A 25,174-nucleotide genomic window follows, 5' to 3' on the forward strand; every position below is an offset into this window, starting at 1 on the left:
CCTTTCTCTGGAGGTGATAGATTGGATCACCTTTTTAACAGCCCCAAACTGCCTTACTTCAGTGTGACTGGTGAGGACGTGACCATTCGCTTCCTAGCTTATGGCTGCCCCTGTTGTTTAGCCAAAGGCCTTAGCCAAAGAACAAGGCCTTAGACTATCATAGTGAGAGAAGGCCTATAAACAGGCAGACTGATTTTGATTCTTGTTTTGTACCTCTATAATTAGCTAAGTGATAAAAATACACCTAAATTCTTAAAGTATAGGCCTTTGCAAACAGGCCTGAATATCTATATCCTAACATAGGTAGAGCACTTATTTGTACTTGTTCATAATATGGGAACAAAGGGAACAATTTCCAGTGAAATTGAAAGGCTGCACATTGGTAAAAATTGATTAAAGAAAATACTTTTTTCACACAATGCACAATTGGAATGTGAAATTCTTTGTCACAGAATCTCTTTGAGGCCAAAAATTTGCAGCATTAAAAAAAGAACTGGAGTTTGGAAGGGCTAAAATCCTCATGCTTCAGGGTATAAGCCAATCTCTAACTAAAGAGGGTTAGGAAGAAACTTTCCAAACTGGGCAAGTTATTGTATAACTGTCTACTCTTACACATTCCTCTGAAGCATCTGATACTATTCACTGTCAGAGACAAGTTATTGGGCTAGAGAGGCCAGTGGTCTGATCTAGTATGGTATTTCCTAAAAGGAAAGAATTCTAAATTGTGGATGCAATGTGCTTGACACTTCAGAACCACTACATTTTCAAGAGATGGCTCTGTATGCATACTTGATTAATAATCTCAGGTGTTGAACTGCAGTGCTCTGGAATAGTGTGATCAATGGGCCATTAACTTATTATGATGAACCTAAAGTGAAAATCAAGTATAAATCTCCTACCTTATGATGTATTAACTGAGTCCCAAAAAGATCTAGATAGTCACATAACCCTTAATGTCTTTAAATGAATTATTCTTTGAAGAGCATTAGTATTTTTCATGTTCTCTTTCCAATGAAAAGAAAAGGAAATGTGCAAGAACTGTTAAAGACTGACAATCATTTCACATCTTATTCCCTTTGCAAAGATGACAACCATTTAAAACCAGAACAGATTGAGAGGGCAAACAGGTGTCATTTAAGTAAGATGAGTGCACAGTGTGATGACAGCCAGATGTCCTTAATTTCAACCAAGCAGAACCCAAGAGCATTACTTTGACAAAAAATATTGGTGTTTCCACTTTAAATCCTCAAGAAGTTTATAGCATTTCTCTTAAATATTTTTCCAGGATTGAAATTTGGCATAGCAAGGCTCGACAAGGTTAGGATACTAATTAGTTATTTATTTTTGCATATTTTAAAATGAAATCAATTGGCAATTTTAAGTTATATGAACACATACACACAACCAGGAGGACAAATGCTGCCCTCAGTTGTGTGTACATGTCTCCTGTTGACATAAATGCATGCAAGTTATCTGAGAGCAGAATATGGCCCTGAACATTTTGTTTTAAATTGTGTTACAGGGCCTTATTAAAGAAAAAACTGGCTTTGCAGCTGCCACCTCATACACTTTCTCAGGACCTTCTGTAAGGGGCTCCAAAACATCCATCTCTGGAGATCAGGGATGGCAGAACCCAGCTTGCCAAACAACTGTACGTATTTGCTTTTTTCAGATTGGTCAACAACAACAACCCACCATGATTATAATTTAGGTAAATAAATCCTGTCTTCTCAAAATACTGAAAATTAATGGGAAAATGGTTTCCTTCTATCAAAGCATGAAAGCCAAATACGAGAATCTGTGCTGGCCTGAGCATTTCAGGCTGTTCTTTTCAATGGCAGAACAAGGGTGATGTCATGGTAGGAGTCTGCTACAGACCACCGGACCAGGGGGATGAGGTGGACGAGGCTTTCTTCCGGCAACTCACGGAAGTTACTAGATCGCTGGCCCTGGTTCTCATGGGAGACTTCAATCACCCTGATATCTGCTGGGAGAGCAATACAGGGGTGCACAGACAATCCATGAAGTTTTTAGAAAATGTAGGGGACAATTTCCTGGTGCAAGTGCTGGAGGAACCAACTAGGGGCTGAGCTCTTCTTGACCTGCAGCTCACAAACCGGGAAGAATTAGTAGGGGAAGCAAAAGTGGATGGGAACCTGGGAGGCAGTGACCATGAGATGGTCAAGTTCAGGATCCTGACACAGGGAAGAAAGAAGAGCAGCAGAATACGGACCCTGGACTTCAGAAAAGCAGACTTTGATTCTCTCAGGGAACTGATGGGCAGGATCCCCTGGGAGAATAACATGAGGGGGAAAGGAGTCCAGGAGAGCTGGCTGTATTTTAAAGAATCCTTATTGAGGTTATAGGGACAAACCATCCCGATGTGTAGAAAGAATAGTAAATATGGCAGGCGACCAGCTTGGCTTAACAGTGAAATCCTTGCTGATCTTAAATACAAAAAAGAAGCTTACAAGAAGTGGAAGATTGGACAAATGACCAGGGAAGAGTATAAAAATATTGCTCGGGCATGCAGGAGTGAAATCAGGAAGGCCAAATCACACCTGGAGTTGCAGCTAGCAAGAGATGTTAAGAGTAACAAGAAGGGTTTATTTAGGTATGTTAGCAACAAGAAGAAAATCAAGGAAAGTGTGGGCCCCTTACTGAATGAGGGAGGCAACCTAGTGACAGAGGATGTGGAAAAAGCTAATGTACTCAATGCTTTTTTTGCCTCTGTCTTCACAAACAAGGTCAGCTCCCAGACTACTGCACTGGGCAGCACAGCATGGGGAGGAAGTAACCAGCCCTCTGTGGAGAAAGAAGTGGTTCGGGACTATTTAGAAAAGCTGGACGAGCACAAGTCCATGGGGCCGGATGCATTGCATCCGAGAGTGCTAAAGGAGTTGGTGGATGTGATTGCAGAGCCATTGGCCATTATTTTGAAAACTCATGGCGATCGTGGGAGGTCCCGGACAACTTGAAAAAGGCTAATGTAGTGTCCATCTTTGAAAAAGGTAAGAAGGAGGATCCTGGGAAGTACAGGCCAGACAGCCTCACCTCAGTCCCTGGAAAATCATGGAGCAGGTCCTCAAGAAATCAATTCTGAAGCACTTAAAGGAGAGGAAAGTGATCAGGAACAGTCAGCATAGATTCACCAAGGGCAAGTCATGTCTGACTAATCTAATTGCCTTTTATGATGAGATAACTGGCTCTGTGGATGAGGGGAAAGCAGTGGACGTGTTATTCCTTGGCTTTAGGAAAGCTTTCAGTATGGTCTCCAACAGTATTCTTGCCAGCAAGTTAAAGAAGTTTGGGATGGATGAATGGACTATAAGGTGGACAGAAAGCTGGCTAGATTGTTGGGCTCAATGGGTAGTGATCAATGGCTCCATGTCTAGTTGGCAGCCGGTATAAGTGGAGTGCCCCAAGGGTCGGTCCTGGGGCCGGTTTTGTTCAATATCTTCATTAATGATCTGGAGGATGGTGTGGATTGCACTCTCAGCAAGTTTGCAGACGACACTAAACTGGGAGGAGAGGTAGATACGCTGGACGGTAGGGATAGGATACAGAGGGACCTAGATAAATTAGAGGATTGGGCCAAAAGAAATCTGATAAGGTTCAACAAGGACAAGTGCAGAGTCCTGCACTTAGGACGGAAGAATCCAATGCACTGCTACAGACTAGGGACCGAGTGGCTAGGCAGCAGTTCTGCAGAAAAGGACCTAGGGGTTATAGTGGGCAAGAAGCTGGATATGAGTCAACAGTGTGCCCTTGTTGCCAAGAAGGCCAATGGCATTTTGGGATGTATAAGTAGGGGCATAGCGAGCAGATCGAGGGACGTGATCGTTCCCCTCTATTCGACATTGGTGAGGCCTCATCTGGAGTACTGTGTCCAGTTTTGGGCCCCACTCCACAAGAAGGATGTGGATAAATTGGAGAGAATCCAGCGAAGGGCAACAAAAATGATTAGGGGTCTGGAACACATGACTTATGAGGAGAGGCTGAGGGAACTGGGATTGTTTAGTCTGCAGAAGAGAAGAATGAGGGGGGATTTGATAGCTGCTTTCAACTAGGGGGTTCCAAAGAGGATGGATCTAGACTGTTCTCAGTGGTAGAAGAGGACAGGACAAGGAGTAATGGTCTCAAGTTGCAGTGGGGGAGGTTTAGGTTGGATATTAGGAAAACCTTTTTCACTAGGAGGGTGGTGAAGCACTGGAATGCATTACCTAAGCAGGTGGTGGAATCTCCTTCCTTTGAGGTTTTTAAGGTCAGGCTTGACAAAGCCCTGGCTGGGATGATTTAGTTGGGGTTGGTCCTGCTTTGAGCAGGGGGTTGGACTAGATGACCTCCTGAGGTCCCTTCCAACCCTGATATTCTATGATTCTATGATTTGTAGCTGATGGGTCAGATTCCAAATCTGCAATGGCTAAAGGGTGTAACTTGAGCTCACACACCTAGCTTGGTTGCAGTGAGGGATGCTGGGATTCTGCATTGCAGAAGAGACAAAATTAGACACATGCAGTGGGAGAGGAAGACAGATATGAATGAGGGTCCAGCTGTTTTCCAGTTTCTCTTTTGCAGTTTTTCTTTTCTCTTTGTCTTACTGTATCAGGCACACAATTATGGTGCACAATAAGTAATAATGGTGCTAACAGGAGCGATTATAATAATTCACAGCTATAATATAATAACCTACTTTGCAGATGCCAATACGCTGCTTACTGACAGCCAAGCCCACAAGGCACAAATAGAAATAGTGCCCCCACTGCTTGCAGCTGCTCAGGTCAGCAAGAAATCTCATAGGTCACACAGATACAATCCCGGATCCCCCTTCAGGGGAACATATTTTCTCTCTATACTAGAAAATATATGAAAAATATATTGTGAGCATTGAAAATAAAGATTAGATATCATTAAAGTGGCATCATTTCTGGATACTGCCTACATTTATTGGAACTCTTTTGGGTTGCTCCTTTAAAAGAAAAGCCCCAGAAGGGAATGTTTGCATTCCCCCCTTTGCTGGGTAAATGAGCAAAGACTTCAGTGGAGCAGGTATTCCAATATCATTTGACTCCAGTATGCCAGGACCCTGCCTCCTGTTTTCAGAACTGAGCGGTCCCATTGAGAATAGTGCCCCATCAACATACATTTCTGCTCTGTCCAAAGCACTGCAGCCTGCCATGTAGTCCTGCTGTAGCAATCTATTTCTTATTTCCTTCTTTTTGCTCTGCCATTCACCATTCACTGGCACATCTTTGCTGCCATCATATTTTTCCTGATGTCATTAATAGACAGTAATAAAAATGATATTATATTAGGTTTGTGCATAAGAGCTAATGTGGGCTAAAAAGTAATACTCAATTGTAATCTAGCAGCTTTATCTAAGAATCTCAAAGCACTTTATAAATGTTAAATTAAGTCTTGCACCATGGCTAGGAGGTAGCATTATTATCTGTATTATATAAAGAAGCAAACTGAATCACACAGAGATTGAGTTCCTCAAGAGCACACTTCAATTCAGTACTAGACTCAGATAAAACAATGCAGAGTTTTAGGGCTAGATTAACAACGGACTTGAGGCACTGCACTATATGGGGAGAGCTAGGCACCCAAGAAAGAGATCCTAGATGCCCACAATCTGAGTGGGAAGCCCCTTAAGTGAGCCAGGAGTAAAATGCAGAGGAGAGGGGTGCGGCTTATGACCCAGATCCTCACAGATACTTAGGCACTTCACTCCTACAGATCTGAGTCTTAGGCAGCCAACTGACAGGCTGGAAGGAGGTGCCAATCTCTTTTTGGGATTCTCAGCTGTGAACGCTTTTGTGCTTTTTACCAACTATAGTACAAGTAATGCTGTGTAAAGTTACTATACATGAAAGAGGTTAGAGGAAACAAAAACAATATTTCAGTTTATTTACTTTGGGCACTTGATAGCATTATGTGTATAGTCACTTTAACTATTTCCTCTGTAAAACCAGTACATCTGTTTTCCCTCTTGCTTGTGTAAGTCTTTCATACCAGGGGAAAAGTTTGAAAGAGTGATTGTAAAAAGCACAGCTGATAGAGGTGGAGAAGGGGCATGAGAAAGGTGAAGTATCTGAAGCTAGTTAGTTCATTAAAAAAAAAAACTATTAGATTTCAAGTAATACTGTCATTTAAAATCATCTGATTATGAGTTTTATCTCCAGACTGCATAAAAAAGTATATCTAAAAGGCAAAACATATGTTTATCAAATGTATTAGATTGTATCCAGGTCAAGTATTTTCAAATAACATTCTCGGATAAGATACCTATCACCCTTGTAAGGGCTTCTCCCTTCAATCTCTCAAAAATCATATTACATAAACTGAACATTTCTATGCAATCAGCATATACTTCAGAGGGTGAAATCCTCACTCCTCTGAACTGAATGGGAGTTTTGCCATTGACTTCAATGGAGCCATGACTTCACCCACTATATTTTTTCATGAAGTAACTATAAACATTTCCAGTGGAGTGTGCTTCAAGCAAGGTTTGTTTACCAAGTTGTGTTGTTTCTCTCCTTAGTTAGGGTTATATTAAAGTGTTCATTTAAATAGGAAATATAAATGAAAAGGATTCTCCAGTTCTACATCTTTTCTCCCTGTGAACAAAGGGAGCTGTACACAGAGTTAATCACCAATTAAGAGGGAGAATTTTTGTGGCAGACTCTTGTTATCATAATGACAGCACTGTTCTGAAGCCTCGTGTAACAGAAGTTAATACTATGTAAAATATACATCAGTTATTGTCTTATGATACTGGATCTGTTTAGTTTAGTAGGAATGAGACTGTAGATTTTTGAAATCCTAGGAATCAGGTTTCTCTCACAAAACATTAAAAAATACCGTGCTACCAAAGGAACTCTCCTAATAACTAGAGAGGCATATTGAGCAATATATATCACATGCATTTAGACCTAGACTTTCCAGGTCAGCTCATGGTAATGGCCAGACTCTAACTTCAGATGCTTTTTCAGCATTACTATTTATTTAAGAAATTTGCTACTAGGCATGTAACCAAGTACATGTTTTTAAAACCTCCTCATACATGAGTATAGGATCTTATCTCGTGTATAGTCATGGTGATCTGTACTGTGTACTAGTTTCCCTGTCTTGACAGCAACCCCACAATATTCTTGGGTTGGGGTCTATCCAAAGAACACATCTTTTCTTAGGAAGCATAACCAAACTTAATTTTCAAACAATCTTGTTATCGGTTTACTTCACATATCAAGTCCTTTTTCATTTATAGGTGATCCTTGATGTTTGTAAGGAAGATTGATATCACCTGTTTTATATGTATCTCATTGCTCTGCTTATTCCTAAAAATATTTTTATGGTATTCTTTAGTTAAGACTTGGAGTTCTAGCTTAGAATCCTCTAATTTTCTCATACCTGAACTAATATATACATGGACTGATTGCTCCTCTTGTACTAAGGTCCTCAATTACCTTTCTTTCTTTCTGAAACCCCCAAATGCAACCACTTATTCTCCATCAATCCCAGAATCCTCTCTTTTCTTCCTGCTTCAGTGGAATCTCTGACTGCGTAGAAAGTGTGGAGCACCAATACACTCTGACTGATACAAGCGTACCAGGCAAGCAGGGAATAATCATAGAATCATAGAATATCAGGGTTGGAAGGGACCTCAGGAGGTCATCTAGTCCAACCCCCTGCTCAAAGCAGGACCAAGCCCCAATTTTTGCCCCAGATCCCAAATGGCCCCCTCAAGGATTGAACTCACAACCCTGGGTTTAGCAGGCCAATGTTCAAACCAGTGAGCTATCCCTCCCCCGTCAAGTCCTATGATTGGTTTCAAAATAGAAGACGTCGTTGGAAAATAAAGACTAAAGAATATGTTTAAAGAATCAAAAGAGCTTAATTTTGATTTAATATGTCTGTGAGATGACACAGGATGAATGGCAAAACCACATATTAATAAATTAATGTGGAATTATACCATAATTATATAAATAATGTCCAGTTAGATTTTAGTTAAATATTAAGAGCCAAATTCAGCTTTCATTTACACCATTGTAAAGCTACAACCTCTTCGTGGCTCTCAAAGGAGTTATTCTGTGTCTACTCCAGTATGACTGAAAGAAGTATTTTGCCCTAAAACAATAAATATTTGTTAAACATTCTCTTAGCATTTAACAAAATATCATGTTAGCATGCTGTTCAAATGCAATATTTAAATGATCTTTTATGCAATTTACAGAGAAGAAATTTGCCAACATCTTGCATTAAGTATGTGAAATACTTAAATGCTACACATTAACAGATGGGCTAATAAGTAGATAGTAACATTAACAGTTCATGTGGCAACAGTATTTTAATATCAAATTTCAGTATATAGTCTTCTGTCACATAGAATCATAGAATCATAGAATCATAGAATATCAGGGTTGGAAGGGACCCCTGAAGGTCATCTAGTCCAACCCCCTGCTCAAAGCAGGACCAATTCCCAGTTAAATCATCCCAGCCAGGGCTTTGTCAAGCCTGACCTTAAAAACTTCCAAGGAAGGAGATTCCACCACCTCCATAGGCAACGCATTCCAGTGTTTCACCACCCTCTTAGTGAAAAAGTTTTTCCTAATATCCAACCTAAACCTCCCCCACTGCAACTTGAGACCATTACTCCTCGTTCTGTCATCTGCTACCATTGAGAACAGTCTAGAGCCATCCTCTTTGGAACCCCCTTTCAGGTAGTTGAAAGCAGCTATCAAATCCCCCCTCATTCTTCTCTTCTGCAGGCTAAACAATCCCAGCTCCCTCAGCCTCTCCTCATAAGTCATGTGTTCTAGACCCCTAATCATTTTTGTTGCCCTTCGCTGGATTCTCTCCAATTTATCCACATCCTTCTTGTAGTGTGGGGCCCAAAACTGGACACAGTACTCCAGATGAGGCCTCACCAATGTCGAATAGAGGGGGACGATCACGTCCCTCAATCTGCTCGCTATGCCCCTACTTATACATGATATTTAAATTACAATAAATATTAAATGTGTTATTAAATACAGATTACACAGTTGTTTAATATTTAAAAATCACACAAAATTTTATCACAACATGAAAGTATTCACCAGGTAAATAAAAAAAATATTCTAGCTCTCATCAGTGCAAAAGCAAAAAACTCTACACCTTAGAAAATAAAGCAAATCAGTCTATTTATAATGCAAACCTGTCAGAGAATCTGCCCCCAATTGCAATCATTGTATGCAAAGATTGTCATCACATTGACATTTTATGTTTTTCAGATCATTAAAGAAGTTGAAAGTAAATTAACCTAGGGGAATAAAGCCCTCAGGGACCTGGACCTCCATGCCTTACTCAGGGAAAATTCCCACTGAAACCAATGGGAGCTTTGGTACAAACAGCAGGAATAGGTCCTTATTAAACTGGCATTTTTCAAAGGTCACAGGATCTTGAAGACAGAAGGTTCTATGATCTGGCTTCTTATATATAAGAAATGGTATAGACCACTGAGTTAATATTTTCTGATTACCTACCAAAAGCTGTCCAGCGAAACAGATAAAAAGAATGAAGGAAAGCAAGAGAAATGCCACCCCAAAGGAAATTCCAAGGATAGATGTTCTATAAGACAATAAGAAAAAAAAGTTTATTAGGCATTATGCAAATCATGTACACATATCTACAGTGCAGCCTTTCTTTGTTCAGAATGTTGGTAAAGACAGTTAGAAAATGATATCCCAGGCATTAATCCTGCCTAAAATGCAATTTTCGAACATCAATGACCCAGGGAAACAAATCCAGTATTTTACCAGAAGGCTAATAAGCATTACTTCTTAGTAAGGGGCTGTATTTTGTGCACCAAATTACAATTTTCTAAATCCAACCATATCAGCAAGATTGCATTAAAAAAAAACACCCACTTTTTAAAAATATGGTAGCTATGTTCCTGCCCCGCCGCCACTGTCTTTCTTCTCAACAAAGGCTGAACCATTTTCTATTCACAGTTTCCAAAAAATGATACCTTGGGCAGAGTCCAGGCCTGGAAAATTTCTGCCCACGAAGAGCTTCAGAAAATTATGAACAACTGAAAAGAGTGACTTATAACATTATACAACCTTAAATATAGCTGTTGATAGTGATTTCTGCATTGCTTAATGTTATTGAAGCAAAGGTAATTGATTTCTCCTCTTCTAAAGACATAATATAAGATATTAAACACTAGTTGTCTTTACTAATGCTTAAATGGGAGCAGACATCTATAGTATGTTTTCCTATAGAAACTCTGTATTAAAGGAGAATATTATTGCTAACCTACTGCTATTTAATTATTGTAGAGTCTATTTAAATCCAAAATTAACATTAATAATAATATAGGTTTCATAGAAGGAAACAAAGTGAAAAACAGTAAAAGGAAGCAAATAAATACATAATAACAAACATTTTAAAAAGTCCCTTACCCATGAAAAATAACAACGAAGAAAAAAAATCAACATTAAAATGAGAAAAAGGATTTTTTTTAAAAAAACCAGTCTATCTGATAATGAGCCTCTAATCCACCCTTTGCTGTGCGGTACCCATGGGAAAAACCTAGTGCAAATATCGTCCATATATGCCCATTAAATACAGAAGAGGAGAAGCAGAGCCCATATGGCATTGTGTTCCCTCCCCTAAGATACTGGAGGTCCTTCCATGTGAGAACCAAGGCCGGCCATGATGAACCAGTCCAGGTGGAAAGGGGAGGGCACTCACTCCATGAGGTATTATAATATGGTCACGTGGCAGATTTTCCCAGAAAAATACATTAGAGCTAATTGTGCTTAAGGAAGTATTGACTCTTGCTCTGTGCTTTGGGACTGGGAATAAGGAGATGCAGGTGCAGTCATGGCTATCCTACCAATGGCAAAACAGATCCTGAGTTAGCTTTACTCCTGGGGAATGCGAGGGGGAGGGAGGCAGGGGAGAGCAGCAGCACTCAAGGCCTAGTTCTTAGCACCAATCTGCAGTTTTACCTACAGATCTTGGGGCATCTGCAGAGTTTAAAAGTTATACTTCTTGGCTCCCCTGGGCATCAGCAAACTATTTCTTTGCCAAATATTATACATGGGCAATGCCTGGATGGAGTTTTCAAAATAAGCTTTCTACTCCTGCAGATTTTTCTGTTTTATGCCATACTATTGCCATTAAAATAATTTTTTCAGGGGTCAGTCACGGTCCATAGCTAGGGCTCCTAGGTGCTAAAGTAATACACCAAAAAAGATAAATAAATAAATAAATAAATAAAATAAGTAATACACATTTTATATTATAAGCTGTCTGGCCAATTACTTAATGCACCTTTAAACTCTCAGTATTAGTAAAAATTCAGTTTGGTGAGAACAGCTGAATAAAAGTAAATTTGCAAGGTCATTCATAATGCCCTCAGCATGTATTCATCTTGAAATAATCAGGATTTTTTTAAGTTACCTGAAAATGCATATTATTAATTATTATGATTAAATATTTGTGTTACGGTAGCTGCCAGAATCTCCAATCAGGAGTGAGGCCACATCACACTTAAGCAGTGCACATGCACATGTGAGGACAGAGGCCCAGATCCTCAAAGGTATTTATACAATTAAACTGCAGTGAACTCAATGGGAGTTAGGCACCTGAATGCCTTTGAGAATCTGGACTGTACTGCCTACCCTGAAAAGCTTAAAATATAAAAAGATAAGTGACACACAAAGGCTGGGAGGAGAAGCATGCAATCCCATACATATAATTTTTACATATGTTAACACTTGCAATTGTTAAATAATAACAAACCTACAGAGTAAGTGCCAGCTCACCCCTTCTGCCTCTCAAGCAAGCATTCATAGAATCATAGAATCATAGAATATCAGGGTTGGAAGGGACCTCAGGAGGTCATCTAGTCCAACCCCCTGCTCAAAGCAGGACCGATCCCCAATTAAATCATCCCAGCCAGGGCTTTGTCAAGCCAGACCTTAAAAACTTCTAAGGAAGGAGATTCCACCACCTCCCTAGGTAACGCATTCCAGTGTTTCACCACCCTCCTAGTGAAAAAGGTTTTCCTAATATCCAACCTAAACCTCCCCCACTGCAACTTGAGACCATTACTCCTTGTCCTGTCATCCGCTACCACTGAGAACAGTCTAGATCCATCCTCTTTGGAACCCCCTTTCAGGTAGTTGAAAGCAGCTATCAAATCCCCCCTCATTCTTCTCTTCTGTAGACTAAACAATCCCAGTTCCCTCAGCCTCTCCCCATAAGTCATGTGTTCCAGTCCCCTAATCATTTTTGTTGCCCTCCACTGGACTCTTCCCAATTTTTCCACATCCTTCTTGTAGTGTAGGACCCAAAACTGGACACAGTACTCCAGATGAGGCCTCAGCAGTGTCGAATAGAGGGGAACAATTACATCCCTCGATCTGCTGGCAATGCCCCTACTTATACATCCCAAAATGCCATTGGCCTTCTTGGCAACAAGGGCACCCTGTTGACTCATATCCAGCTTCTTGCCCACTGTAACCCCTACGTCCTTTTCTGCAGAACTGCTGCCTAGCCATTCGGTCCCTAGTCTGTAGCAGTGCATTGGATTCTTCCGTCCTAAGTGCAGGACTCTGCACTTGTCCTTGTTGAACCACATCAGATTTCTTTTGGCCCAGTCCTCCAATTTGTCTAGGTCCTTCTATATCCTATCCCTACCCTCCAGTGTATCTACCACTCCTCCCAGTTTAGTGTCGTCTGCAAACTTGCTGAGGGTGCAATCCACACCATCCTCCAGATCATTAATGAAGATATTGAACAAAACCGGCTCCAGGACCGACCCTTGGGGCACTCCGCTTGATACTGGCTGCCAACTAGACATGGAGCCATTGATCACTACCCGTTGAGCTCGACAATCTAGCCAACTTTCTACCCACCTTATAGTGCATTCATCCAGCCCATACTTCTTTAACTTCCTGACAAGAATACTGTGGGAGACAGTGTCAAAAGCTTTGCTAAAGTCAAGGAACAACATGTCCACTGCTTTCCCTTCATCCACAGAACCAGTTATCTCGTCATAGAAGGCAATTAGATTAGTCAGGCATGACTTGCCCTTGGTGAATCCATGCTGACTGTTCCTGATCACTTTCCTCTCGTCTAAGTGCTTCAGAATTGATTCCTTGAGGACCTGCTCCATGATTTTTCTGGGGACTGAGGTGAGGCTGACTGGCCTGTCATTCATTTGCTGACTTCTAGGAGTCACAATGGAAGTGGGTATTGAGGAAAGATTTGATAAAAGAGAAGGTAGTGGCCTTATAGACCAGTTTTTGGAGGGTATTCCATATGTACGGAGAAGGAATGAGGAGCTGACATGTAGGCAGAATAGAAAGTCATTGCTGCAGAGTGAAGGAGGTGGGGAGAGGAGGCGATTTAATAAGAGGCCAGAGTGGTCAAATAAGGGCAGACTTGTGAAAGGATTTCAAGATCAGGACAAGAAGCTTATACTTGATGGGGGGAAGCAGTGGAGGTGTACAAAAAGGAGAGTAATATGGTCTAAGTAACAGCTGAAAAAAGAGGATCTTAGCAGCTATGTTTTGTACGTGTTAAAGGGGAGCAATGTCAGTGTGAGAGTAGCAGAAGACAAGGAGGTTTCAGTAGTCAAATGACAGATGATAAAAGCTGGGGTGAGAATTTTGATTGTCTGGACAGAGAGAAAAGGACAGATCTTAGAAATGTGGTAAAGGTAGAAGTGGAAAGTTTCGGCTGTATGGGCAAGAGAGTGGGAGTGGCCAAAGGTGACCTCTTAGGCTACAGGACTGACTGACAGGGAGGATGGGGGTCATGTAAACAGTGAGGAGCCTTTAAAGGGTTTTTGAGGAAAGATCAGCATTCTCTTTTAGTTACACTAAACTTACGCAGAAAGAAAAGGAGTACTTGTGGCACCTTAGAGACTAACAAATTTATCTGAGCATAAGCTTTCGTGAGCTGCAGATCACTTCATTGGATGCATGCCTTCTTAATCTTTCCCTGTTTGCTGTATAGGATGTTGATCAGGTGGTTCTGCAGTTTCCACTGTAGCTCACGAAAGCTTATGCTCAAATAAATTTGTTAGTCTTTAAGGTGCCATAAGTACTCCTTTTCTTTTTGCGGATACAGACTAACACGGCTGCTACTCCGTAAGCTTAAGTAGTTTCACTTTGCTCCTTAAGCTACAAGAGTGGGAAGCAAGCTACAGAAAAATGAAATACCAGCATTTTAAACACTGACCATGGGAAAATTGCATCAGCAATTTACTTTTGTTATTGACATGTTTTAAGTTTGCAGGAATGTCATACAGTACCGTGTGTACAGGATACTGCATGAAGCAGAGTACCAGAGTATGTGGGTAAATAATTTTGATATGGCAATGTTTTTCTTGTGGCACTGCCCACTGAAGTCAATGGGAGCTGCAGTGCCTGTGAAAATCAGGCCACTTATTTAATTGCCTAAATGTAGATTTAGGTACCTAAATTGAGGCACTCCAAATTTGAAAATCTTGGTCCAGATCTTTACATTAAAGATAATCCTGTGTATTGTGTAAGCTCTCCACATGTACTGTAGTAATTTATCAGATTCTTTTTATCTGCTTGGTTCAGACTAACCATTTTGGCAAAAGGGTATTCAGAAGCCTTCAGGTCCATTAAGTATTTTACTATTCCTATTTGTGGGGGAGGGATAGCTCAGTGGTTTGAGCATTGGCCTGCTAAACCCAGGGTTGTGAGTTCAATCCTTGAGGGGGCCATTTAGGGATCTGGGGCAAAAATTGGGGATTGGTCCTGCTTTGAGCAGGGGGTTAGACTAGATGACCTCCTAAGGTCCCTTCCAACCTTGATATTTTATGATTCTATGAATACCCTCATTTCCAGAAGTTCCATCCCCAAATGTTATCATTATTTACCTCACTGAGCTCCCTGATTGGCCAAGATTGTATATCATCGCCTGTGGAAGGACTGATTTTTGAAGTGTGATGAAAAGATATAAGAACTCCCTAGTTTTCACAATACCTATAAGTATGAGGAATTGATGATCTTGAGCATCCACATTATTAGCAGTCTCCTCTTATTCTTATGACGACATTGAAATAACTATATTTTGACCAATTCATCTTTTATGAGATTGTTTCAAAATGAAAATACATTAGTATTATATATAACTAATGTTGGCAATATTTTTATTGAAAATACTGATTCACAGTAAAGACAGAGATATTAAAAGATGGGGTGGGGGTGGTTTTCCTTGTCCCTCACTTATATTATTGTGACAGAATATTATGTGTATTACTGAATATATCTTTAAGAATCCATTAAATGCTATGGTAATTCATGCCTCTGTTTCTTCTTGGCAGGGAACTAATTTTCATGTTCATAATTGTTTGACTGCAAATTCTATTCTTCACCTAAAAGCAGTAAAGAAATAATTTTTAAAAAGATGGAGGTTATACATGACAACATGACAACACTAAATTTAACTTTGTTTTTGTAATCTAACGGTAGCTAAATCCTTGGGGATTTGGCTGATGCATTCACTGAGCCTTCCACAGATTCAATCAGTGCAAATACTTTAATAATACAATTGCTTCATTGTTGAGAAAAATCCTTTGAATATTAAAACTCATTTTCAGTCCCTTTTTTTTCTTTATTAGGTGCAGCAGAAACAGCTCATAGTGCTGTAGCTTTTTCCTCTTGTATTCTATTCTATTTTGAAAGCTTGCTTTCAGACAAAGGTGCTGCTTTTGTTCATCATGAAATTCAGCCTTGCTCAGCTGGACACTGTTCTAATCCCCCTCCCCCACCAAACATGTTCCTAATAAAGTCTTATGGAGTGAACTACATGAATCAGCATCTCTGCGTGACAAAAGACATAATGATGAATGATGCTGTTGTTGAACATAGATGCCTGTCAGAACAAAGCCCAGGGAAGAGATCTCAGATATAGCCAGGACAAACCCAGTACAGGCACAATTGCAAATGCCTTTACCTATATTGATGAGCAGTCACCCAGGCAAGTAGTCCCATTGAATTTTATGGTGAGCAGTTACTTAAAGGAGTAGCCTCAATATGAGTAAGTAGTTCACAATTTAGCATTCTGCATTTCAAAAACAAATAGTGCCAACTTATAGTCAACCAACTACATAAAACCAGTATATAGAAGGCAAGAAGAGTGTAATTTGGTGTCAGTTACAAGAGAACGCTGCTGTGATCTGAATAAAGTGTAAGCAAGGGAGCATTACTGGAAGTCCTGCTTTGAGAACATGCAGAGATCAAAGCCTTATGATCATTTTAATGCAACTGTGTATCACAACTGCCCATTAATTTTTTCGAAGACATACTGGGTAACCTGATTGAATTTAACTTTATGTTTCATACTATGCAGTTTATTATGTAAACAAGTAATTGATTTATCTACTCAATGGGAAAAAGTATTAATAAACAATGTAATCACAGGATAAAGAACTTCTGCCAATCACACACCTGAAATATGAAATGTTATAATAATCTTCCAAATATCACTTAAATAGTGACTCTTATTCATCACTGTATTACTCCAGTTTTACGTCATTGCAGTTGGTGTTACTGTACTGAAATCGAAGGAGTTACAGCAGCAAAACAGAAGTAATATAATACTAACTCAGGCCCCATTGTGGATCCAGTTCTAGGTCCAGTTATCTCTCTCTGTGTTCACTCAGACCATTTCCTTGATTTTTTTTTTTAACTTTTACTCTTCTGTTATGTTTATCTACGCTCAACCAACATCATCCTGGAAAGCCTGAGAGAGCATTAGTACAGAATTGCAGGGGAATTTTTTTTTAATCTTCTGTTAAAATATAGTTTACTGAACAGTCTTTGTCTTGTACATAGAGGAATTATGTTAATAGCATTGGAGTAAATTTATTGTAAATGAATTTTGTGATTATCAGCTACAACCCAATTGCAAATGATAAGCTTTAATGTTTAATTGTCCACAAAAGCTGCTAGTTGCCCTGCACACTCCTCCATCATTATCTTTTAATTACGGACAGGTGAAAATCCATATGCCTGCTTCACTTATAAATGTACAATGCCTTAAAAGTTGTCTGACTTCATTTATTTATTTTATAGGATTAAGAAGTACAGAATGTGAACCTTTTAAATATGCATTGACAGCAGGAAAAAAATCCCTATGAAATAAGGTATATTTCATTTTTATTAAATATAATTAATTTTAAGAGGATCATCATATATACCACAATTTTTATAAGCACAATGTTATTTGCAATTTGACTTGAATTTATGAAGAATACATTTTAAGCAAAACAGAAAAGTAATAATGGTCTTGTAATTAGTCACGTGTAGCTCTGAATTAGCTCTTTGGTTTGAAAACTGCAAAAAGTAGCAACTGCAGAATCATGATTGGCACAATTTTGCTTTCTCTATGTAACTCATTTTCTTTAGAGATTTTCATTCTTGATAAGTTAAATAGCAGGGTGGTGGAAATGGAATTAAAGCATTTGATTCACTGTCATGGGCTCAAGAAAGTGACCCTCTCAATCTATATGGGTAGGATCAGTATCACACTCATTAATTGCTAGGCTGAGTTCCAAAAAAGACCCTCATTGGCAGAGGCTGCCAAGATATTGCACTGAATCAGTTCATCTTAAGGGGTCCCTAGCATGGTGTGAACTGTAGATGAAGTGCACTACTTTGCCTTGCTCAAGGTAGACTTTCTATAGCAAAACCCAATCAGAGAAGTAATGCCTGGTATTTATAACCATTACTTTATATAATGAACTTCTATAATATCTTCAGACTGAAGTTCTTAAATTGTTTAAGAAATATTACTGAATTCAGAACACTGATGGGGGGGTCAATATTAGTATTATCCTCATTTTACAGATGAGGAAATTGAGGTAGAGAAAAGTCACCTGACTTCCTCAGGGTCACACAGGAAGTTTGTGGTTGAGCTGAAAATAGACCTCAGATTATTTTATGAACATAATTTATGCATCCATTGAACCTTCTATAGATTCATTTAGTGTTAATTAAAAACACTACTGCTTCATTGCTGAGAAAAACCTCTAGGCTAAAGGTTATGAGGGAATACTATTGCTGCCTCTTCCCCACCACAGAGGTTCTGTGTGCAGTTAGGTGGCTTCTGAACACACCTACCCAATTGGGCCTGGCATGCAAGTTAGGCAGAGGAGCAACTATCTTCCTCAGATCAGAGAAAGGTGCCTCCCTGCAGCCCAGATGATGGTACCTAATGCCGTGAGAAGGATGGGGCTTAGGACACATTCCTCTTGTCAACATCTCTCATTGTCTAGCTTAGGCAGCTCCTTGCTTAGCATGCTGGTTTTTGTGGATCGAATTCTAAGGTGCCTGTGTCTCCCCACGCATTGCACGGAGAACACAGATGCCAAACTCAGGCTTTGTGGATCACAGTGTTGTTCCTGTGATTTTTTTTTAGGCACCTAGAAGTTAGGAGCTGAAATGCGGAGTGTCACAATGCCTAAGTTCCCTTGTGGATCTGGGCTTCAGATCATATGAAACTGTTAGGAGTTTTGAAAAGCAGTAAGAACAGGAATAATGCAAAGGGATATAAAGAGTTAGAAACATGGAGAGGAAACAAAATGAGATTCATCATGGAAAAATGCAACCTTAAAATGAAAACATCTGGGCAAACCCCAAATAAATATACTTGGAAGGAGAAATCTATGCAGGAATAATGCTGAAATATATGCAAGGCTAATAATGGACAGTAATTTACAAAGATTATAATTTGGTAATTCTACAAAAAAAGTGCAATTTGGAGTGTCTATGCAAAAAATCACATGACAAGAGTCAGAAAGTAGTATTTACTCCCTATACAGCTCCATTGCCATCACACCTGGAAAATTTCATTCAGTTCTTGGCAACTCATTACCAGAGAGATTGACAAATTGGAGTGAGTCCAAACTGAGCAAAATGATGACAGGGTACAGAGATTTTATTATGAGGAAAAATTAAAAAAGCTAAATATGTATTGCTTGGCAAGGTGATTACTATTGTCTGCCACATCAGTTAATAAATATTTGAAGGCTGTTATAACACCGAGAAAAGAGAATAATTGTTTAGGGTGGTCCATGATGACATAACTAGAAGTAATGGGAGAAAATGAAGAAAGGATAAATTATAGGCTTTCTTGTAGTGATAGGTATTCATTTGTAGAACAAAATCCTAAGGGAAGTGGTTATACCATCATTGCTTGGGACTTTCACAACTACATTGGGCAAAACACTAACAAATATACAGTGAGGAATCGATACTGCACTTGTAGACCAATAGACTGGGTGATCTAATGATCTGGATGGCCTTTTCAATCTCTAAATTCTATGATTCTCTCTCTTGATTCCTGATCCCAAGAATAATACAAAGTCCTATTTTCCCCTCCAAAAAGAAGGAGCAAGCAAATATTAAATTTTAACCTTGTTGAAAATGCAGTGAAAATTATAAAAACAATCCAGAAACACAGACAAAGATAAACAAAAGGTCAGAATTTGCCCACAGACACACATACACATATAACTCTGCACATATGCAAATGTGGGAAGCATTTGGTCCAAATATTATAAAGTAATTTGTCTTTTACGTTTTGCTTTATTTATTCTTTTTCTGTATTATTTTCTACTCTGTTGTATTTTTTGCAATGTGTACTAAAAAGATTTAATGTAATATGTGAGTCAGAACCAAATATTGCACTCTAAAAAAGTAATAAGTTTTATGCTTTGTATTTTCTACTTTCTAAAAGTGTTATGTAGCTGATATGCTACTACTTTTACAGTTTAAAATGTACCCTTACGAAGAAGAAAACATCTTCTAAGTTTGCTTCCTGGGGAAAAGATGAATCATACTTGTGTTTCATTATGTGTGGCACGGAGGTGAGAACATGAGATTATACCAACAGATACCTCCTGTCGTAAATATAAAGGGAAGGGTAAACACCTTTAAATCCCTCCTGGCCAGAGGAAAAACCCTTCCACCTGTAAAGGGTTAAGAAGCTAAGATAACCTCGCTGGCACCTGACCAAAATGACCAATAAGGAGACAAGATATTTTCAAAGCTGAAGGACGGGGGGGGGGGGGTGAAACAAAGGGTTCTCTCTGTCTGTGTGATGTTTTTTGCTGTGACCAGAGCAGGAATGCAGGTCAGAACTCCTGCAAGAGTTACAGAGTAGCAGCCATGTTAGTCTGTATTCGCAAAAACAAAAGGAGGACTTGTGGCACCTTAGAGACTAACCAATTTATTAGAGCATAAGCTTTCGTGAGCTACAGCTCACTTCATCGGATGCATTCAGTGGAGTTAGTAAACAATCTAATTAGATATGCGTTAGATTCTGTTTTGTTTAAATGATAGGTAAAATAAAGTTGTGCTGAATGGAATGTATATTCCTGTTTTTGTGTCTTTTTGTAACTTAAGGGTTTGCCTAGAGGGATTCTCTATGTTTTGAATCTGATTACCCTGTAAAACCATCCTGATTTTACAGAGGTGATACTTTTACTTTTTTCTTTAATTAAAATTCTTCTTTTAAGAACCTCATTGCTTTTCATTGTTCTTAAGATCCAAGAGTTTGGGTCTGTGTTCACCTATGCAAATTGGTGAGGATTTTTATCAAGCCTTCCCCAGGAAAAGGAGTGTAGTGCTTGGGGTGATATTTTGGCGGGGGGAGACATTTCCAAGTGGGCACTTCCCCTGTTCTTTGTGTAACACTTTGGTGGTGGCAGCTTTTAACCTAAGCTGGTAAGAACAAGCTTAGGGGGTCTTTCATGCAGGTCCCCACATCTGTACCCTAGAGTTCAGAGTGGGGAAGGAACCTTGACACTTCCGAAGACAGGTGCACAGTTTCCCATGTTGAATATGGCTCCTGTGAGAAACTGTACATATTTCTTAACTTCAAGGGCAAATAAGGCATTAAAATGATTAAATATCCAAATTAAGCAACAGAAAAAGGGGAAAGTAGAAGTCCTATCTATTACACAGTGGTAAGATCAGGCAATAATACTGTTAACCTAGTAAACTAGTAAAGAGTTTAACCCATGCAATCAAACAAAAAGTTAATGTGCCAGATAATGTAATGTAAACATTTATTGGAACTGCATAAGGCAAAATGTTGGTAATCTGTCTACTCTTACTTGGTTGGATGAACAATACTCTAGTAAACTCTGAAAGGTGCAGATTGTCCTTGGTCCTAAGGGGAGTATGCAAGAGGAAAGAAGTATCTAAAGGAAAGAAGGTCAGTTGTAGTCCCTGTATTTGATGGAATTTCACTAGAGAAGTTCAAATGCAAATGTTCATGCTTTTTTAAATTTTAAAATAGAAATTTCATCAAATTTCACAGAAAAGTAATATTTAAGGGATGCAAAAACACCCGAAATGAAACGATGAAAATGTCCACAGATTAGAAGGTCAGAAAGAACCATTGTGATCATTTAGTCTGACATAATGTATCCACAGGCTATTGAAGTTACTTTAGTTATAATTACTTATACATAGTATTGGATACTTTTCCACACTCATTTCAATTTGATCCTTGTCCCCAAAATAGGTCTAATTTAAAAAAAAAACACCAAAGGTGATAAGTATTAGAGCATCAGAATATTATGATATTTAAAAACAGAAGTTATATAACCTAGCTCTGAAGTAATCTGGAGGTCTCATTCATATCTGTTTCATTCCACTCTCCATGAATTAACACATGCATCCTGGCAAATGCTAAATTATTACCTACAGTTTAAGGATACTACCATTTTTTATTTATGATCCAATATGTAGCAATACAAATGAACTGGATATAAACTAGAAAATTTGAGTAATATTTACTTACTTTGGTAATACCAGAATCTGCACGATAAAAATGCAGAAGAATATGAGACAAGCACATGTCACATAATACTTGAATGCTGGCAATGTAGTTGTTCTGTACTACAAAATAAATTAGAAATTGTTAAAACTACAGTTCCCAAAATAGATAAAATTGCTGACTAGCCTAAGCTGCATTTTAAACAGGAAGATATACATAAAAACCCTTTTGCAAAACTTAATTTATTTTTTCTTCAGTGATTATCCTCCCCATTGTCATGCATAGCATCGAAGCTTTGGCTCTCTTTCCACACTTTAGAGAGTGCTTCTTCTATCAAACTGAAATGTCCATATATTGTATCTACCCAAAGAGCATGATTATAATTAAACATCCTAGAGGAGATAATTAAGTTAACTCTAGAAACTTTAAATTTTTTAATAATGTTCAATTTTTCCATTCTCTTCAAATTCTCGTGCAACCCTAGCTAATGGTATAGGTGTTATAACACGTCCCACTTTGTCTAGGAGTGACCCATACCCTAAAGAAGGAACTAGCAATGACACCTATATTCAGGTGGCCTAACACTTTCCATTAGAAAAGATTTTTGTGATCTTTTTCTGACAAGCTCTCACATGTTCATTGTTTGCAGTAGGTCTTTGAAATTTGGCACAGTTATAGTCTGTTAGTGTAAATACTGTGATGTCATTAAATTATATGCATGCAATTCCGTCCTTGTCTTTATAAATTCCTAATTAGTTTATAAAGAAACATATTTAAAAATAAGAAATAAAGTATTTATCACAGGAAATGCATTGTTTGCTAGGTAGAAATATAGATGTCTCAAATCTAAACCAATAAAGTATTCTAAAAATAAATGTTTTTACTATTATAATTGTTCAGGGTCTAGGAAATCAGGGAAAATATAATTAATGCAAAATAGATCAATGAGTAATTTCGTAAGTGCTCAAAATGCAAACCTTATAAATGATAAGTGAATGAGTTGTGCTTTTTAACTGCAAGTACACAGCTATGCCTTTATACTAAAGGCCAAATTCTGCCCTGAAATACATGCACAGAACTCAAAATGCATGTCTATGGACAGAACATAGCCCAAAATGTGAATTTTAGGACTTTTTTCCCCCAGGCACTCTTGAATTCTGTGGCACATTAAAAACAATTACTATCAGATGGTTAAATGAACTTTAAGGCATATGTCTGAATATATTTGCAATTGGTTCTGTTGTTGCAGCTGTTGAAGTGGTTTGTAGTATTTTAATAGAACCACTGAACACTTAAGGCCTTGAGCTGTTGTTATAAACTCACAAGAAAATTCTGACCCACTCGATAATTTGTTTTAATATTTTACACTTCTACAGGCTTGCAAGAAGATCATGTAATTAGCTTCTTGAATTAAATAAATTATTTCTCTCAGGCCCAATAAGGCCCAATCTTTCTCATACTGATGTCAAAGACAAATCGCTCACTGACTTCAGTGGAAGCTAAGGTTGCCAACCCTCCAGGATTGGCCTGGAGTCTCCAGAAATTAAAAGATTAATCTTTAATTAAAGATTATGTCCAAAAAAAATTGGCAACCCTAGTGGAAGCAAGAGTGAGCCCATAGACAATAAAAGAAAACGGAGAAGGAAATTTAAAAAGTTGGATATGAAAATAATCATTATTTGTCACATGGCAGCACTCAGCAGCCCATATAGTGATCTGGGCTTCAGTAAGCTCAGCAATGCGCAGATACTTAAAAAAAAGTCCCTACCCCAAAGAACTTGGACCCTGGAAACGCTTACACATGTGCTAAACATGAAGCACAGAATATTCCCATTAACTGGTCTACTGAAGCGGTTAAACACATCCATGAGTGTCTGTAGGATTGGGGCCTAGAATATCATTTCCTCTCCTCCACTCAAACTGACTTGCACTTTTCCTCCTTCTCTCTCCTGCTCTTCCTCTCCCCATTCCACACACAACTCATTCACTTTCATGTGCATGTGAAGAATGAGGGGGAAAAGAGAGATGACAGGAGAGAGAGGCAGAGAAAGGAGAAAGCAAAAGGGAGACGAGAGAAAATACAAGAAATAGAGTAATGTTACTCATTCTCTCATCAGCAGGACTCATTACTTTCTCTCCTGAAGGAAAAGATTCATAGATTCCAAAGCCAAAAGGGACCACAGTGATCATTTAGAGAATCCACAACAACCCTTGGTAAATTGTTCCAATGGTTAATTACGCTCACTGTTAAAAATGTGTGCCTTATTTCCAGTATGAATTTGTCTAACATCAGCTTCCAGCCATTAGATTGTGTTATACCTTTCTCTGCTAGATTGAAGAACCCACTATCAAATATTTGTTCTCCACGTAGGTACTTAAACATTGTAATCAAGTCTCCCTTTAACCTTCTCTTTGTTAAGCTAAACAGATTGAGGTCCTAGAGTCTACCACTATGAGGGAGGTTTTCCAATGCTTTAATCATTCTTGTGGTTCCTTCTTTGAACCCACTCCAATTTATCAATGTTCTTGAACTGTGGACACCAGAACTGGAAACAGTATTCCAGCAGCAGTTACATCAGCACTAAATACAGAGGTAAAATAACCTCTCTATTCCTACTCGAGATTCCCGTTTGTGCACATGAGGAGGAGCTTGAAGCGTGTTTCCCACCAGCAAAAGGAGAACAGCAGCAGGACTGGCTGTGGGATAGAGGAATGAATCCCTTCTCCCTAAGGTTCTAAAGATCAGTGGAAAGGAGAGCTCTGGACGAGAAGCAGAGGTGATGGCAAGGAAAAAGTGTTCTGTGGCCCCTTTCCTAGTTGTGCTGTGGGTGAGAAAGAGGCTGCTGTCTGCCTCCTACTTCAGGTCCCCTGCTACATGGGAGAACTCTACCCTGGAACACTTATCTATGTGCATTGGCAAGAGGGAGTCCAGCCACTCAAGCACGGCGCCTTCAGGGAACGTGATTCAGAATCCTGAAGATCATGAAGAATTATGGTACTCTATATGGACAGGATGCTTCACACTGCTGTTCACTATCATTCTTTTACCTATACACATCAAGTTACAGCCTCCTATGTTGTAATTTAGCAAACATAAAAGAAAATAGACACATTTACAATAACATTTTTTTAAATGTTGTAAAATTTTATAAAATGACTGTCAATTAAAAACAGAAAAAATGTGAAATTTGATAAAATGTACATTCTTTATATTGAAAATGCCCTCATTTACCCACGTAAGTCCCATATTTTCTATTCTGTTTGCAAATCAGGTTTTCACTTTTTTTATCATATTCTATTTTAACAATAACACTTAGGAAAGAGAAAATCAGATTCCCACCCC

At 38.8% G+C, this 25,174-nt stretch overlaps 1 protein-coding gene across 1 annotated transcript in view; it reads right to left on the reverse strand.

Moving 5' to 3' along the window:
• ADCY2 (adenylate cyclase 2) overlaps positions 1-25,174 on the reverse strand; it is a 432,318-nt gene that overhangs the window by 77,498 nt on the left and 329,646 nt on the right. Inside the window, exons 14-15 of the mRNA XM_077808711.1 lie at positions 21,856-21,953; positions 9,531-9,615 (exon numbers count right to left, since the gene is read on the reverse strand). Coding sequence (XP_077664837.1) covers positions 9,531-9,615; positions 21,856-21,953 — 183 coding nt within the window. The remainder of the gene's footprint in view (positions 1-9,530; positions 9,616-21,855; positions 21,954-25,174) is intronic.

Source organism: Eretmochelys imbricata, chromosome 2 (genome assembly GCF_965152235.1).
Source record: "Eretmochelys imbricata isolate rEreImb1 chromosome 2, rEreImb1.hap1, whole genome shotgun sequence".
Classification (NCBI taxonomy): Eukaryota; Metazoa; Chordata; order Testudines; family Cheloniidae; genus Eretmochelys; species Eretmochelys imbricata.